General features: G+C 49.1%; 1 protein-coding gene across 10 annotated transcripts in view; it reads left to right on the plus strand.

Annotated features, from left to right (window-relative positions):
- Positions 1-713: 713 nt before the first annotated feature.
- Positions 714-18,714, plus strand: part of KALRN (kalirin RhoGEF kinase) — a gene marked incomplete at its 3' end in the record, with an annotated part of 605,161 nt that continues 587,160 nt past the window's right edge. For 5 of the 10 annotated variants that reach the window (XM_084802084.1, XM_084802076.1, XM_084802107.1 and 2 more), the window contains exon 1: positions 715-1,111. In XM_084802084.1, coding sequence (XP_084658210.1) covers positions 1,039-1,111 — 73 coding nt within the window. In that variant the 5' untranslated portion in view covers positions 715-1,038. Of the gene's footprint in view, positions 1,112-18,714 lie in introns of all 10 variants that reach the window. The other 5 variants (XM_084802077.1, XM_084802105.1, XM_084802081.1 and 2 more) reach the window with 5 other exon arrangements.

Here is an 18,714-nt window from a genome sequence, read left to right on the forward strand (position 1 = left end):
CTAAGGAGGGATGGTAAGGAGGATCGGAGAGGCCTCGGAGGCAGGGCGACCAGGGGCTGGTCTGGAAGGAGAGGGATGAAGTCCAACCTCTAGGGACAGGCCAGCTCGGCTTGGGTGCTGAGCGGGAGGGTTGAAGGAGGCGTGCAGGCAGGTCGGGGTTCCCAGCGCGCACCTGGGGGCAGGGTGGAGTGGGTTGGTGGCAGGACCGGGAGCGCCTCCGCCGCGGCCGCAGAGACCCCTCGCGAGCCCGGAGGACGCCCGGCAGCCCCGCCCTCCGCCCTGCCGCCTCCTCGGCCCGGGCTTTTTCCTGCGGGGCTCAGGAAGCCGGCCTAGTGCGGCCCGAACAATAGCTCGGGCTGGGCTCCGGGAGAACCGGAGCGGGCCCTCGGGGAAGGGCGCGTGGCGCCGTGGGGCGCAAGCCCGGGCCCACGGGAGCGTTTCTGCAGCTCGGCGCAGCCCGGTCATTGTTGGCCCCGACCAAAGGAGCAAGAGTCCGGGAGGAGCCACCCGAGCCGCGGCAGCGGGAGCCAGAGGGGGAGCCCGAGAGCTCGCTAGCTAGCCAGGGAGCCGGGAGGGAGGTAGCGAGAGAGCGAGCTGAGCGAGGGAGGGAGGAGGTAGGGAGACAGGGAGGGTGGGAGGGAGGAGGAAAAATAAAGAGGAGAGAGCCGAGCGGGGCTGAACAATAGAGACGGGCGGACGGGCGAGGAGAGCCAGCTGCCGCTGCCGGGCACCGCGGGCGCGCAGGCAGCCGGGACCCCGGCCCGGCCGGGGCCAGACAGCAGGCGGCCAGCGCCCCGGAGAAGGGGACCATGGGGGAACCGGCGATAGGCGCCCCCAGCCCGCCGCGCGCCGCCGCTTGAGGAGGCTCAGCGCCCCCCGCCGCAGACCCCCGCCCCGCGCCCGCACCCGCACCCGGGAGCCCCGCGGCCGCCGGCTTCTTGGCCACGGCCGCCGCGCCCTCCGCCCACTGGGCGCCGCGCCGCCCTCGGCCCCAGGCTTCGCCTGCTCCCGGCTGCCCGCGGACGCCCTCCCCCAGTCATGAACCCCCCGGAGGGGGCGTCGGAGGAAGGGGGAGCGGCGGACTCGGACGTGGACGCCTTTTTCAGAACAGGTAAGGTCGGGCAGGGCTTCGGGGCGGGGGTGAGGGCGGCCGCCTTGGACGCAGTGTGTTGGACAAGTTTGGGGACCGCAAGCTGCCGCCGGGGCGTGCGAGTCGGAGGCAGCCTCCCGCGGTCGTCGGGGCTGGAGTTGTGGAGGTTCACGTTGTTCTGACGGTGCTGTGTGCGTTTTAGGGAGGGCGTGGGGGCTGGGCGCCCCTCTGCGTTTACCCCAGTTGCGGGAGTCTGTGTTGGGGAGGCGGGAGGCAGTCCCCTTGGGCCGCCTTCTCCAGGCGACGCTGGATCACTTTGCAGCGCGCCGCTCCAGCTACCGGTGTCCCGGCCCCTCCCTCGGCTCCCCACTCCCACGGTGCCTGTCTGCGGGGCTCCCAGGCTGCCCGAAATCCGTACCCCTTCTTCTCTCCAGGGCTCGGGGCCCTGATGTGCGGAGAAGGGCAGCAGGGGTCGCGAGGCGCTCAGGCTGCGTACTGTCAGGCAGGAGCCAGGCTGGGAGAGACCTTTCCGGGTGCGTGTAGGGTAGCGGCATCTGGGACTTTGGACCCGCTGGGAGGACTAGGGGCACCTTGGACCTGCTTCTTGATCCTTTCTCCAGCTCCGGGGACCGATGAGTTTTACTTAAGAATCGCTTATTTCTGGAAGTGTGAGTTAGCGTCCCTCTCAATACACACCCACCAAATCTTTGCTTGCCTGCAGCGCGTGGAGCCCGGGATGGCTTTCCAGCGCTCTGCGCCTCTGCATCTCCCATGCAGCAGGTCTGTAGCTTCTCCTATTCGCTGCTTCTACTTGTCCCTTCTCCAGAACAGAAACGGATCGCCCTCATCTCCTACCACCTGTAGCCCTGTTTCATACATCACCAAGGAGTCCCCCACCTCCCCATGTACCTGTAGCTTCCACCAGCTCCGTTGTGCAGTTCCCCAGCTCCCCACACGTCTGCAACCATTTTGTCTGGAAATCTTTGTCCCAAGGACTCAGATAAGTTACGGGTGCCCCACACATCTGCCCTGCCTTTGGGAAAGTTGGATCAGAGGACATGAACTGGTAGGGGTCAGGGGGTCAAGTTAGCTCCGCTGGCTGCTCATCCATCTGTTTCCTAACCCTGTTGCTTTACCCTGGAGGTCCACTCCCTGGAAGGGAGCAGGGAGGGCGCTGTGTAGGGAAACTTGTGGCTTTGGAAGTCAAGACTTAATTGGCCCATATGGTCATCTCTAATTGGTCTGGGGAGGAAAAGAGCTGGAGGACAGGACTTGATGCCAGGGTCTGGCGAGGGGGAAGAGGCTCCTGTCATCCTTCCCTGCTTTCAGGACTCAGCCTGCCCTCCCCCCCTCCTCCATCCCCAGAGTCAGCATTTTTACTTTCCTCCTTCCTCCCCCTCCCCACCCTCTTTGTTGCCTGATCCTCTCTCCTCTCCTAGAAACCAAAGCATGCATTCTAAAGAGGTACCTGACTTGAGTTTATAACCCCCCACCTCCCCCCACCAAATCTAGGGAAGCTAAGTGGTATCTGGAAACATTCACAAGGAGGTCTACCAGACCCCACTTGCATCCCAGCCTGGCCAAGCAGCTGGATCTTCTAGCTTTGGGGAAAAAAACACTGTGATGTGAATTTATAGTCCTCTCCTCTCCCTCTCTTTTCTCTTCTTCCTTTCCTCTTCCTGTCTTCTTTCCTCCTCCTCCTCTTTCTTCTTCTTCTTCTTTTTTAAAATAAGCATTCATTTTGTAGTGTTATTCTAGAGACTTGTTAATTGGCTACTTTCCCTAAGGCCTTTCCAAACCACTCTTGCTTTCATTGTCTGGGCTGGTCTCAAATCACAGAGTAAGACTGGGCTGGGGTCAGTTTCCTACTGGGGTAATGTCCTTCAGCCCGGGAGGGTGGTGAGGGAGGCTAGACCTCATGGGTACTTAGAACCAGAGACAGTTAACATCCTTTATACACAAACCTGCAAATGATTGCTACCCTGTGACAAGCTGCTGAAGAGACAAGGCTAGAATAGCACCTGTCCTGCCTCATGGCCCTCTGTGCTCTGGCCTTTCGCCTTCAGTCTACTTGCAGGCTACCACAGAGGCCCTTGCTGGGGGTTCTTAAGTCTGGAAAGGTTATGTTTCTGAACCATTGCATTTTTTTTGATTCGTGTCTTCGCTGGAACATAGCTCTGTACCTGGTTGGCTGGTTGAATTATAAATGTTTTTAATTGAGCAACCAAGGAACCATCAAACAGATTGTTCAAAGTTTCCACCACCAGAATTACCCCCTTCTTTCTGGTGGAAAAATTTGTATGTACAAAGAGCAGACTGGCAATTACTTTGTCAAAATTCTGGCATACTAGGTCTCTAATTAGGCTTGTTTTAAATAATTTAGTCATTTTATTTGTTTTGCTTACCTGCTTTCTCTTTATTTGGATTTTTTTTTTTAGTTTTTTAGTTTTCATGACCAACTGATTAAATGAGATTCTCCAAATATCACTGCTTTTTACTTTACAAGGATCTAGAACTCCCTCTACTCCTATAGAGCATTTTATAGTATAGTATAGATTGATAAGGTCCTGTCTTCCTCAGAATTATGTTTCAAGCCTGAGAAAGTATGTTAAAGGGTTTTTGTTTTGTTTTGTTTTAATTTTCTTGGTCGTTGTTACAGGTTTTTAATTTTAATTGAATCTTAACTTTTTAGTGGTTATGGTTGTAAGTCAGAGAAGGGAACTCGGACACTCATGACGGGGAGGACAGGAAACTACTGACCAACAAGGACTTTGAAACACACCTACTAGGGATCTTCTGCTGTCCAGGGTGCTGTGGGGCTCAGGAGAAATCAGCAAAGTGGCTTCTGTCCTCAAGAACTTACAGACTGCTAATTAGATGATTGCTGAGGATTACGATGCGATGCTGTAGGTTAGAGAGTTGCCACATCTAGAGGAAGTGGAGCCCAGGGTGGTCTCTGAAGTGGGTGGGGCAGGGAGATTGGGTAGAGGTGAAAGAATGGGGGCTTTGAGGAGCCTGGGTTGACTGAGGGGAAAGGCTAGGCTAGTAAGGATGGGGAGCAGGGTCGGCTAAGTATAATAGACACAAAGAAAGGAGTTTTGAAACCTCCTGAAGAGGAGCCTGGACTTGATTCAAGAGAAACGGGGAGCCATTGATGGTGTCCGAGTAAGGACACATCATAAAGAAAGTACTGTTTGGAAACATTAGTCCTGGAGGGACATTGATGAAGTGGGGGGAAAAGAAAGATCGAGGGAGATGCAGGTGGGGGCTGGGGAGCTTGCTCTGTTTTGATGGCAGGCAGGATGGGGAGCCAGGGCTGACTCTAAGAGACATTGTTAGAGGTAGAAATGCTGAGTTTTACTGGCACACACACACACAAGTCATGTGGGGAGAAGTAGCTGAGTTGAGAGCCCAAGAATGGACTGTCCCAGATGACTGATGTGGTCTGCCTGAGGACAGTAGGCAGGCGCTTTATCTATGCTTATGTATGAGGAGTTGGAGGTGCACATCTATGTGGCTCAAGGCACAGGCAGGAGTGGTCCTCTGATGTGCTTGGAGCACCCAGAGGGAGGGGGTGGAGGAAGAATAGCAAAGAGGTGACAGAATGGAGCCTGGGTCCTGGGGACCTCAGGGAGTCCACGTGAGCTCTGATGTGATGATGGGGCAGCCAGGCCAAGCAGGAGGGCTAGAAAAAAAATGACACTGGGAGCTACCTCTGGGGGCACTGGGTTTTTGTCCTAGGTGGTTTGGGGAGAAAGAGAGAGAGAGAGAGAGAGAGAGAGAGAGAGAGAGAGAGAGAGAGAGACAGATGGACAGAGACAGACAGAGAGACAGACAGAGAGACAGACACACAGAGAGACAGAGAGAGAGAAGAGCGAGAGCACACTCTCATTATGGAGAGGAAAATCAGAGGTGGCTGCTGCTGCGTGGGATCCCAGAGACGGAAGAGTAGGCTCCATAGCGCAGCTCACGGCTTGGCTTTGAGCAAGAGAGAAAGCTCTTCCTTTAAAACGCAAAGACAAAAGATGAAGACAAATGAAAAGACGTTGCTGTGAGGTGCGGTCTATGCCTGGGTTTCTGCTGAGCTTGTTTGCTTCTGCAGTCAGACGTTTTCCACAGGAAAGAGACTGTTGACTAGGCGTTGGGCAAGCCCAGCTCAGCTTTCTGACTCTGTTTCCAACTCCCCAGAGCACCTTCTCCCCGTCACTTTCGCAGTTCTGTAAGCGGCATCCTTTCTTCCCCAGGCACGGTGTTTAAAGACTTGGTATTAATTCGAGGAATTTTCCTTCTCTAGCAAACCTTGCTGCACAGTCCTGCATAGATAGCCTGTTGTTCGTCCTCATCGTGAGGAAGGGAGGATGGACTCCCTTCATAGTCCTCTTCTCATCCTTCAAAATCTGTCCCCTCTCTACACCATCCCTGGGGGCTGATAACTCTCCCTAGAACATGCTTTCACCGTGTTACTGTCTGGTTTTTGAACCTGCAGTGACTCCCTGGTGTCTGTGGGTCAAGTCCACACTTAGCTGCACGGTTCTAGCCAGCTTCGTTCCCCTTGTCTAAGGCATGTTGACTCTTAGTGATCATCCCCACCAGACCCCATAGCCTCCAAATCCACCACATTCTTCAAGATTTGTGGGCTGTCTTTTTTCTTTTTTTTAAGACACATTTACAATTTACGACTACCTCTGTAAAACCCCCCAGTGTCTATCTTTTTCTCGCTGCGTCACTGTTATTGAATTATTGTTTAGCCTTTTCCTATATGTAGGACCTACCTCCCCATTAAAATTGTTTATCTTTTGGAGGCAAGTACAAAGCATTTAAGATATCGTACAATTCATCGCAAACTCTCCCTTTGAGATATAACAGACCTGGCTAAACATAAGCAATTGTTGAAGCTAGGTTATATCACGTCCTACTCGCTGCCTCACTTCTCAGACGCAGGTAATTACTCCAACCCGCCTGTGCAGGAAGACACACCACTGCCAGTCCCTGTCGTAGAAGAGGAAGACTTTGAAGTAACAACATACTTCGTGTGCAGTTCTTTGAGTGACTATCAGGACGTAGTCTGTGCATTGCTAGGCACCTGGGAAGGGAGAAATCCTCTTCACTCTTTTTTTTCAGCAGAGCACGACACCTCCTTTGAGTGACTCTTGACACTTCACAAGGTAAAGATTATGCCCAGTGTCTTAGATAGGATTCCCATTGCTGTGATCAAACACCACGACCAAAAGCAGGTTGGCAAGGACAGGGTTTATTTCATCTTATAGTCCCAATCCCAGTTAGGACAGGAACTCAAATAGGGCAGGAACTCGGAGGCAGAAATCATGCAGAGGCCATGGAAGAGTGCTTACTGCTTTGCTCCCCCTGGCTTGCTCAGTTTGTTTGCTTGTACACCCCAGGGACCACCTTCTCAGAGGTGGTAGCACCCACAGTGGGCTGAGTCCTCCCACGTCAATCACCAGTCGAGACAATTTCCCTATAGACTTGCCTCCAGTCCAGCCCTTTGGAGGCATTTTTCTCAATTCAGATTGCTTCTTTCAGATGATGTAAACACATCCAGCCATCCCAGCCCAATGCTTAGTGTATGTTTCTTAGTTCTCGTCTGCTCCCGTCAGCCATCAGTTCAGGCATCTGCTTGTTCTGGGGGCTTCTGGAGATGTGCTGAGAGGACTCAGCATTTCGGGAGAGGAATGCCGTGTTTTAAGTGGGTGATTCCCATGTTAACCCATTTCAGAATATACTGCTGGCACTCAGCTCTACCTCTGTAAGGTTGTGGAGGCTTGGCTTCATCCTTGTGTCGTTGGCTGCCAAGACAATAGTTATTGGCAGCTTTGTCCAGCTATATTTGATGGTCCTTTAAGGGAGGAGGAAGTCTTAGGCTGGACTGGAGCCACAGAGAGAAGTGAGGTTACAGGTATGAAAACTCTTCCTGCTTGTAAATCTCAGACCCAGAGCGAATGGACTAGTTTTCAGAGAACAGACCCTTTTCAGAGTTCCTCCTACTTGCACTTGGCTTCTGTCTCTGGGGCAGCACAGGGGGCCACAGTGGTTCTTGGCCAGGAGCAATGCCGCTCCGCACCTTAGAGAGCATCATGCAATGTTGGGAGGCCTTGTTTTGATTGTCACAACTCATGGAACAGTTTCCTTTGGGCTTCCAATTGGTAGGCAGGTCTAGGGTGCTGCTAAATATTCTTACGGTGCACAGGGCAACAAAGAACTGTCTAGTCAAAACCCGTGAATAGTACTGATGGGGAAAACCCTGGACTAGCCAGGATGCCTTGTGCCTTGGATCAGATAAGCACAGCACTGACTAGGGGTTTGTTCTGGGGCAAATTGCTCGCTGTCACTCATCTTTAGGAATCCTGCAAACTAGGTGTAGTAAGCTTGCTTTGCAGTTTGAGATGCTTAAGTAGAAAAGGAGTGTAAGGCATCCAGTGATGTCTTCGCACAGTGGCAGCTCAGAAAGCCCTAGTAACTAGGGCCTGGCTGTTGGTGTTGTATTGCGGCTGCTGTTGTAGTTATGCAGTGGACACCTCTGGAAGGCTGCTGGGTAGAGTGTCACATGCCTGGGGAAGGTGCCAGGACAGCAGTGTGGGGGAGGCAAGGAGCCTTGCCTGCCTGTGGATTTAGAAGGTTGACTTTGGGCCTCAAGGCTCTTTCCTGCAGTCACTTGTTTGACAGATATATACTGGGTGTCTGCCGCAGTCACACACCATGCAAGTCTATCAGGCCATCAAAGGAAAGACTAAAGAACAGGAAGGGAAGTGGATATAAATATAAATATACTCCCTCTGGGAGCACTTGGACTTAATGGGCTGAAAGGGGAGAAAAAGTCTGTGAGGGAAGGTCATGCGTGAGAGCCGGAAGGTGATACTCCTTTTTGCTCCCTACTTGTGTGGATGACTTGGACGTGTGACTTTGTCATCTACATAATCTCTTCTACCGGGTTCCCTTATAGGGCTGTTGAGAGATCCGAGTAAGACATGGTGAACGGTCTTTATAAGCGGCACAATGATATCCGAGCATCTGCAGATAGTTATTCCAAATGGAGCGTTCTGTTTCTCTCAGCGCCTCTTTGACAAGCAGTTATCTTATTTAATCTGACCTCCACAGGGCCGTTCGGTCCGAGAGGAGAGGTGATCCTAATCGCTCTTCTTTCCCAAGGGGACTGGATGGGCCATCCTATCACAACCAGTAAGGGTACTTCTATTTTTAACTCTTGCACAAAGGAGTCAATACGCTAGCCTCCTGCGGCCCCTTCCTATGCCCCGAGCCACATGGCCCCACGCTTCTGAGAGGAGCCTGGTGAGAACAGGCTGGCTTGCTTCTTCTGCTGAGCTTCAGGTGGGTGCACAGAATCGGTCTCTTCCAGTTCCTCCTCTGTTTGTCGTGGAGACGCTTCCTGCCACACCTTGTTCGGGTGGATGACTGACAGCGAAATAACTAGGAAATGACTGGCAGCCATAGAGCTGTTGGATCAATAGATCTGCTTGAAATCGTGTCTGCTGAAGAGAGAGGGAACAGAAAGAATCTGCTGGGAGGACGGAGGCATTCATTCAGGAAAGTGAAAAAGAAACTTGGAGCATTAGCTCTGTCTCCTCCCGGTCCGCCCCCATAGCATTATTAGGAGTGAGTCAGGTATTTGCTGGAAAGCATGGATACCAGGCATAAACAAGAGAGGTGGCGGGTGGCCTGCACACTTTGGGGAGTAGCTATGTCTTCAGCAGGCATGAAAGCAAGAAAGTGTTGCACTCCCAGGCTGAACAGACATGCGCCTTCATGCTCAGTTATTACAACTATTACAGTCCAGTCTATGGGACCCAGAAGAGACAGGTAGAGGTTCGCTAGGGGTTGAGACTCAGAAGTGGGTGGGGACCACACTGATCAATTGCTTTGTTAAGCATTTACAGGGTATGGATGTTTTGAATGGAAGGTCAGTGAGTTGGTGCTTCCTGCAGTCAGTTTTGGCGGGGGGTGGGGGGGAAGGAAGTGTTGTGGATTTCTCTGAATGGGGGCAGTGGTGTGATGAAGAACTTGGGTCTGCGAGCCCTGAGGAGGAAGAGGCTGCTGCCTGAGAGACCACTGTGGTATCTTAGGAGGGTCTGAACTTGAGGCATGGTGGTAGACAAGGGAAGGAGGTGACTTTGTGGAGGTTGAGCCTATGGGACCTGACAAATGGCATGCAGAGGAGGTTGGCACGAAAGCTCAAGCCTGGGCGACTTGGGGCACTGATGAGAATCAGGAGTTGGGAAGAGGGGAAGCAGCTGTGGGGACCAGGAGGAGAGGGAGGATTTGGAGAAACCGCTTTGGGACATGCCATATTTCAGGTGTCAAGCGCACAGCTAAGGCAAGTGTTGATTTAGTAGGCGAGTATCGAAGGGAGCCTGGAGCCTTGGAGGGAGGCCAGAGTCGGAAATATAGATTTGGGAGGCATCTGAAGGAAAGTTGTGGCTGGAGCTATCGGAATGGATGAGATAATAAATGAAAAGCGTACACAGACTTAAGGGCAGCAGGCCAAGGCCAGAGCTGCAGACTGAAGCGAAGGGCTGGAAGGGAACCAGCCGAGGGTTAGAGGAAAGCAGGTGATCAGCAGGGCTGAGCAAACACCTTGGGTTCTGCAGTCAGGGAGGCCATCGGTAACCTGGGAAATGGGTTTCAGTCGTGTGCGGGGAGGTGGAATTGAAATGGCGCCGGGAACGGAGAGCAAGTGGCTGGGGAGGAAGAGGTGGGAGTGCATGTAGATGGCTCGTGGGGAAGGTTTGGCTGTGAAGGGAAGGTTAAAAATAGTGAAGAAGTGGTTAGAGATGGGGCAGACGTGGGGGTAGGGTTTTTTTTTTAAGGTAAGGAAGATATGTGAGTACCGGGGGTGAAGAAGAAGGAGAAGGCACACAGGAGGAGGCAGAGTGTGGGTATGTAGGGAAGAGAAGAAGAGAAGAGCCATTGGTGGGAAAAGGTCCCGGGTGAGCCTGGATACCTGTTTCGTGCTTCATGGCCTCCAACTTAGGGCCTCAGATGTTCTACCACTCAGCTAACTTCCCAGCCTCAGCCTGAAGGGGTGCATCTCTAGGTCTGCTGAGCAGTTCTGCTTTGGTCCATAAGGAGATGCATCTTTCTTAGGGACCAGAGGGAAGGCAGACCTCAGTAAAGTCACTGGTTAGCCAGGACACAGGATGTCTAGTGGGCAGCTCCTGTAGAAAGAATCTCTTTCTTGCAGGGGTCAGGGATGTGCGGTCTCTGAAGTAGGTGGTCTGAATGAAGTGAGCTTCGGAGGCCTTTGGCCAGAAAGCTGGGAAGCACGGCCTGGGCATCCAAAATTAGTGGATCTGCTCCGGGCTAGTGGGCCCCGTAGAATCACCCATGGAAAACCAGGAAGGCAGGCGAGTGGTGGGGAGGGTGAGGGTGAGGAGAGCACTATGGGAGTTGACTCAGGCTAGGTCTCTGGGCAGCCTCCTGTAGAGGAGTGGAGCCCTGGCTCCCAGGGACTAGTATCAATTAGCCCTGGTGTCTATGCATGGTATTCTAAAGGCTTAGGCTACCTAAAAGGAAACAGAAGCAGAAAAAGTATCATAGCAGGACTACACACACACACACACACACACACACAAACACACACACACACAGACACACTCACACACACATACACATACACACACACATACAGACACACACACAGACACAGACATACACACACACAGAAACACACAAACACAAACACACACAGACCTACACACATACAGAAAGACACACTCACACACAGACACAGACACATATACACACAGAAACACACACACACTCACACACACAGACAGACACAAAGATAGACACACAGACACATACACACAGACACATACACACTGACATACACAGACAGACACACAGAAAGACACACATAGACACACACAGATACAGACACACACACACACAGAAAGACACACATACACAGACACACAGACAGACACACACACACAGAGACAGACACACACACAGAGAAAGACACACACACATACACAGACACACAGACAGACACACACAGAGACAGACACACAGACACACATACAGACATACACACAGACACACACACACGCACACACACACACAGACACACACACACACACACACACACACACACACACACGAAGGAAGATGCCACACTCTGTTGCCATCCCCCAAGTGCCCCCTCTAACTCTGTCATAGGGACAAATGAATTGTCATCAAGGAAAACACTCCACTTCATCAAAGGATCCTTAGGATACTTTCCTAACCTGACAGAGTAGAAATCTGGGTGCTGGTACCTAGCAAACGGTGACTCAGGGAGACCAGGCTTACCTCCCCGGAAGCAGAAGAGGTGTTTTGAGGTGTGGCCCAGTCCCAGAATCAGAACCCAGCAGAACGGAACCTAGCAGCTGTGAGACTGTGTGAATTATAACTTCTGAGTTCTGGTTTTTTTCATCTAGAAGACAAGTATAGAAGTCCTTGCCTCTCAAGATTGCTTGGTGTTTGTGGGTATATAGAGCATTTGACAATTATAGTCATATTATAAATAGTCATATACCTTATGTAGCTAGCAATATAATATGTCTATATGGATGACTAGTGTGACTATATTACATATGTAACAGCATCATTTTGCTGGTTAGATGAATCCTTTTATATTCTAAATTATGAAAATTGTGACATTCAGTAGGTCCTTCCTTCCCTCCCTCCTTCCCTCCCTCCCCCTTCCTCACTCTTGCTTTCTTTCTCCTCCTCCCTTCTTTCTTCACTTCATGCCCCTCTCTTCTCTCCTTCCTTTACTGTGCAGAGCTAGGCAGGGATGTGAGTTTTAAGCTTGGAGTTGCATTTGTTTCAGAGACAAGGGCTGTGGTTAAAATCTCCACCTTTTACACTCTCACCCCAGGATCTAGGGACAATGAGCGTCCCGGGGTGGGTGGGGGTAGCAGGCACAGCATTGAGTTGGCAGCTGGACAGTGAGCCTAGAAGGGGTCCTGGAGGCTGACAGATGGTTAATTGGATATGACAAAGGGGGCTGAGAGGGAGGGGTCCAGAGCTCCTGTGGGATTTCCATCTCTCTCTACTTACAACAGGAGTTGCTGCTCGTCAACAGTTGGAGAAGGAGATTGGCCGGACTCCCTGTTGGGGTTGTGGCTGTTGAAGATGCTCCGTTGGAACAGTGCCACAGCTTTAGATCACAGGGAAAGCACAGGACGTCCAGCCCCTTCTCAATACCCCAGTGCGCTGGCACAAGGCTTAGTTGGATGCTGGAGTCTAAGGAGATGCTTGACCGAGTATTGGACCAGTATGTTTTTCTAGGATGATGGTGCATCATGTGGTGACAGCACAGAGGATCAGCAGCCTCACCTGGATGTGTGTGGAGGGGAAGTCACTGACCAGGGACCTGTGTTTAAATGGGTGAAAAGGTACTAAAAACGAACACAGTGACTACAGACAGCTATTCAGAGAGTTTAGTGGTGAAAGCAAAGGGAAAACTTAAACGGTACCAAAAGGACATTTTTGGAGCACTTGATACACGCACACAGACACACACACAGTGTGAAATTTTAGGCTTACATGTTTGATTTTATGCACACATATTAAACTTCAGTAAAATATTTTAATGGGTTATCAGGTCTAGTGAAGCTGTCTTTTTTTTTTTTCTTTTTTAAGTAGAAAACTTTTGAATATTTGAAAAAGTCACAGGAGGGGTCAGTGGTAGAGGCTGAACGTGTTAAAAGGTAGAATGCCTGTGGGAAGGGTATCAGGACTGATGTCGGCTTCCGTAACAGCCAGAGAGATGAGATTCCTGGGCAATGAGGCTAGCTCTGGAAGGGATGCTGTCCGCTTCTCTGGACGTGTGGAAGTCTAGGTGGTTTCCTAGTCAGAGGCTAGAGCTGTCAGTCAACTGACCTGAGTTGTCTGCGCATGAGGATCAAGCATGGAGAGATGCTGAGAGCTTGGGGAGAGAGGAGCCAAACTGGACACATGAGAGACCGGACTCTGGGGAATGAGTGAGAATTGCATAGACAGATGATCTCTGCAGTGATGTCAGAGTGGACCAGCATGCCAGGGTTCTGCATACTGATCCATCCCGTGGGTTCTAGGCTGGAAACCTGCATCTCTGGCTGGTATCTTCTTCTGGAGTAGGTATGAGGTACATACTATACAGGTTTGGACAACAGCATTGTCACAAGTCCTTCTAGAAACTGAGGGCTCCAAGACCACCTGGAGACCTCAGCTTGGAAAATGTTCATGTCTATATTCAGCAACGGTCACTGTATATGCATTTTGCTTTGGACCTTTCTGTATTTTTAACACCCAGCTGAGTGCATCACAGATAATAGTTGCTTAGCTATTATTTGTTGGCCTGATTTTTCTTTTTTTATATATATATAAAAGCTAATTATTGGTGTGCATGCCATTTGGGAGTTACTCAATATTGTGTGAAGGAAATAAAAATAATTTTTGTGGACAGGCAATTCTATCTTAAACAAAGAGACTTGTAAAGTCAACACTGTGGAATGTAGCTATTTGTTGAGTATGAATTAGTCAGAGGGGATCCTTTGTAGCACTTGATTATAAATATCCACATATTTCATAAACACTGGAAAAGTAAGTAGAGATGCATGCATTCTGGTGTTTTTTTGTTTTTTTTGTTTTTGTTTTTGTTTTGAAAACCCCAGCAGGAAAGTGCAAATGTGCAAATGGATCCTCCACTAGTCAGTACTGAGTGGGTGACTACTGTGCCAGTTGCTGAGAGAGCTGCTAAACATGGCAGCCTCATGATTCTTTTCCTTGAATGGTTTGTGGGTTTGGATTAGGAAAAGAAAGGCCAGGGTTCCCTACGCGCATTGATTGATGCACGCAAAATGTTTTCATTGTCATTAAGTTCAACAAATTTAAGTAGGAAGACAATGGTTCACTGAGAAAGACCAGTTTTCCTGTACCCTTTTATAGAGCACCATTTTTTTTTCATATCTCAGGGTTCTCTGCAGTACCGCCATTACTATAATGCTGCTGACTGCTTACTGTAGAGGACGCAGGACACATGGAGATATGTGGAGGACACGAAGGCCACTAGGAACCCGGCTGCCCCGAGAACCCTTGTTCGCAAACTAGAGATACTTTCCTTTGTTCTGTCTGCTCATTATGTGCTTTTGATTATTGACTTAAGATGAAAAACTAATGGCGGAGTTGTGGTTAGACTTTTTGTGAACTAAGTCATTTCCCCACTTGATTCAAATGTAAAACACACTAGTACATGTATATTTCATTGTACAAAGCAAGACAAGCATAGGTCAAATAACCTTCGTACAAAGATAGAAAAGCATAGGAGTCATCAGTTGTGTGAAAGGGTAAAGACACTGATATTGAATAATGGACATATGTGTATAGGACAAATGTACAGAGTATATGATTCCCCTCCCGCAAAATGTTTTGATGAATCTAACAGATAGATGTGCCTGTTGCATATATAACTATGTTTACATAAATGTACAGCTCTCTTTTAAATAACAAAAAAGGAGTCATGCTACGTGTGCTATTTTGCAAGTTGTTTTTTTTTTTATCACTTTATAGTTGTGAACAGTTTTCCATGTCAGTCTGTCCATCTTTGCTTCCTTTGTTTTAAGAGCTATGTTACATTTTGTTGTGTGCTGTATTTTATTTACCTTCCTTCCAAGGATAGACATTTATAACCCAGATTTTCCATGGACTAGGACTAGTTTTTTTTTTTTTTTTCTGGGACGCTATTTAGTTCAAACCATACTAAGAAGGGCCACTCACTTTTTTCTTCTTCTTTTGATCCTTTTCAAAGGTGACTAGGACAACGGTGGGTTCTAGATATTTCTAGAACAGCCTGTCCTTGCTGTCCAAAGATAACTTCCTGTGGAATGTTTAAGGATGCTTCTGTTAGTGTCACTTAGATGAGTGGTGTACACGCCTCTTGGCCTCTTTTGCTGTATGCATTAAGTGAATTAAAAGCTGGGTTCTCACTCAAAATTGACACCCCCCCCAAAGCCACAGGCATCTTGTGGGGTTCAATGCAGGGTAACTTTGATACTGCAGTGTGTACATGCAAGTGTAGATGTCTGTCCTTGGCTAAGGTCATCCCAGGAAGTGATTCAGGGGGGCCTCGGTTTCCACTCCTCTCCAGCGCTGAACAGCTCTGTGAATTGGCCAGGCCAGGTCATATTCCTGTTTTTACAGATGGGACCTCTCTTTCCTCATTTGAAGAAAGGGGTCAACGTGCTTCCCTGCCACACCTCATAGGAATAGTGTGGGGTAAAGGGAGGAGGGAAAAGGAAAATGCTTTGGAAAAAACCGAATTGCTGACTCCGTGAGAGGGGATTTTTGTCAGCTCTTCTCTGGGGTCTCCCCTAGTTCTGAGTGTGGTTGAAAGCTGAGCCAGGGGACTTGGAGAGAGTGACAGCTTGTTCTACACTAAAGGACTGCATTTTTTTTTCATGTCTGGTAGGAAATTAGCAGCAGTGGAGTTGGGGTGAAACATTTTGTGATATGTTCTGTTTGCTTTTGCGAGAAACACTCACAGGAGAGAAGAATGTAGCTCTTAAAGTTTCCTACGGTGGAGCTAATTCACATGTCCATACCCAATTTTTGTTTGTTTTATTATAATATTTTATGCTAGTCTTTTCTCAACTAGTCTGTCTTGGATTAATGTTTTGTTTTGAGGCATAGATCCCTACCTCCCACTTGTTTATTACTTCTTTTCGGAACAGGGTCTGGGTATGTGGAGGTGCTCACTCGAACTTGTGCTGGCTGTGGTGCGAGCAGGAGAAGGACAGAGCCACGGCATGGCATGCTTGCTGGTTTGCCAAGCTCTCTGTGTGGAGCTGATCCGATCTGATCTCTGGTGTAGGTGCTGGCAATGGTGTGGCTGAAGTGTTGCTGTTTGGAGTATTGTGCCAACGGAGGGCAGGGCACTAAAGCTGAAGTCCTTACTATTTTGTCTCTGGAGTCAGGGTCTTGGGACAGCGTAGCCACCTGGACCAGACCCTGGGCCAGCCTTTCTCTGGTCTCTGAGTCTCACAGTGCGATACTAAGGAACAGAGATTTGTGGATGCCTAGGTTGCTCAGTACCAACAGAGGGGAGATGAGAAGAAAACAGAAACTCTTGTTATAGGGCCTGAAATGGGTCGGGTTGTGTGTGTGTGTGTGTGTGTGTGTGTGTGTGTGTGTGTGTGTGTGTGTGTGTGTGTGTGTGAGAGAGAGAGAGAGAGAGAGAGAGAGAGAGAGAGAGAGAGAGAGAGAGAGAGAGAGAGACTGTTATACCTTCTGGACTATTTCTAAAGCTGCCCTCCCTCAAATTTGGCTAGACTTGACATTGGACTTTAAGTAGGGGGCTGAGACCCTCCTGTGTGCTCTAGATTGAATTGTCCCACATTCCCTCAAATGCTCAAGGAGGGATTTCTTGTTTTCCTCACGGCAAGGAGCCCCTCTATGTTGCATCTTCAGTGAACATCCCTTCTGATTGAAAGTGACCTCATTGCTCAGTCCACCCAGGTTGGCTCTCGATACGTTCATGGGGGCTCAGTTATTCAAGCTGCATACTAAAAAAAAATCCTATCCCGGATATCAACAGCTGAGCGTTGACATTTTCTCTGCTGCTATAACTATCCTGAACTTCCCTGAGGCAAATAGATGCTTCTGGTAGAGCAAGGGGGAGGTTAAATATATGTAAGGATATGCAAAAGAGGAAAGTATGCAACATTTAAAAAAGTTATTACCCAAGTTAAATACGATTTGGCAAAACAAAGGTTGGGAAATTATGCTTCTAACTTACTGACTGCATTGCTGTAGGAAGTCCTATATGCATGTATGTGCTTCTGTGTATGTCTACGTCCTTATGTGCATGTAAACATGCAAGGATGTGGTGGGCTTGAGTCTTCCAGCAAGCATTTAACAAGCACTTGGCAATCTGTGCTGTGGTCCAGAGAGACGCAGCTGCAGCACAGTCAGCGTTCAGGGAGCTCTTGGTTTCGGAAGGCCGGTGTGGAGGTGGATTCTTTACAGAGCTGTCCTGCAGAGACCTGAGAGGCTGGTGTTTGGGTGTCGCAAATCTGACTAACATTGAGGTAGGAGCCTGTACCCTTGCCAGGATTTGATTTCCAAGTCATTTCAGCCTTCTAAAATAACTGGATCTAGTCAGCCTTTCTTCTTTCAAATGATGTCAGTTTCTGATAGAACAGCTAAGTCCAAAGTAAGGATATTTCTCTTCTTAGGTGGAGCTGTTTGCTCACTGTTGTCTTAAACTAAAATTGTTTTTCCTATTTTAACACAGAGACCTTTATATTTTATGTACTGTTCGTTCCAGAACTCTGGAGTTCAAACAGTGTTAGAAGCTAGAAACATTATTATTATTGTTATTATTATTATTATTATTATTATTAATTTTTTTGACGAAGGGTAACTGCCCCTCATGAAGGATGCAGGAGCTAGAGGACTGGCACACTAGGCCAAGTCGATCTAGATTGAAAATTAAGCAGCCAGGCTGGCTGTGGCATGACATGCTTTTAGTCCCAGCACTTGGGAGGTGGAGGCAGGGAGGGCCTAATTTAAGCCAGCCTTGGCTCATAGAGCGAGCCACTGCCTCACAGTAAATGTTGGTGTTGGGTGGTTGGGCCCAACTTAAGAGCTGTGGGCTGGGTTTCAGGAGACTGGCGTTGCTATTGTTCAGTTTGGGAAAGTCACTTTCTGTCTCTGAGGCCAATATCAAAGTTGAACATGCTGGCTGCCTCTCCCATCTCCGGTGTTCCCAGCAGAACAGATAGCAGGTGGAGGATGGTGAACTCAGTGCATAAGGGCTAGGTGGTAGGTGGAGGTAGGATCCCTATGCCCTGTTTTCTGGAGACATTTTACCCATCAGAAGCCTTTTGTCTTTGTAGCTCAAGACTGCTTGGTCCATCCCCTGTGAGGCCTGAGCTCATCATGTGATGTAGCATGCTTGCTTTGGGGAGAATCATTTTGACGGTCTCATACCGTTTTGGATCTCTTAGTGTTTTGAAAGTGGAGCCAAGTTTCTGGGACTTCTGGGCCTGGGCTGAAAAGCCTGCATTTCCGCAGCCACTTTCTTTGGATGCCAAATCTGCAATTAGGACTGTGTCAAGCTCTCTAGATGATGCCTTCATTAGGGACGGCCAGCTCTCCCAAGGTATGAGGATGCTCTTGTAACTCATACAGTTGAGCTTTTCCTGTGTCAGAGAGTGGAGATGGTAAAAAACAAAAACAAAAACAAAAACAAAACAAACCAGTAAATAAAACCATCTTCCGTGAGGGCATGCATAAACTCAGCTTAGCTCCATCGTCTCAAAAAGAGAATCAAGGTAATCCAACTCCCGTCTTGGCTTGCTTTCCCCCCCCCCCCCCACAGAACTTCATCTCCTTACCCTATATACGCATGCACCTTCTAAACACTCATATTTTTGTAGAGGGTAATAAGTTATATTTTTAAGCTCGTTATATCTTCCCAAGTTTATCCTAGGATTAAAGTTGTGGTTGGCTGTGATATGGCAGGAGTGAGATTTTTTTTTTTGTGGATTGATTATAGAGTAGGGCATATGTGAATGTCATTGGGTAGAGAGACTCATTGTCCAGAGTGGCAAGTGGGACGT

This window comes from Acomys minous (assembly GCF_964271855.1).
Source record: "Acomys minous genome assembly, chromosome: 11".
NCBI classification, from domain to species: Eukaryota; Metazoa; Chordata; class Mammalia; order Rodentia; family Muridae; genus Acomys; species Acomys minous.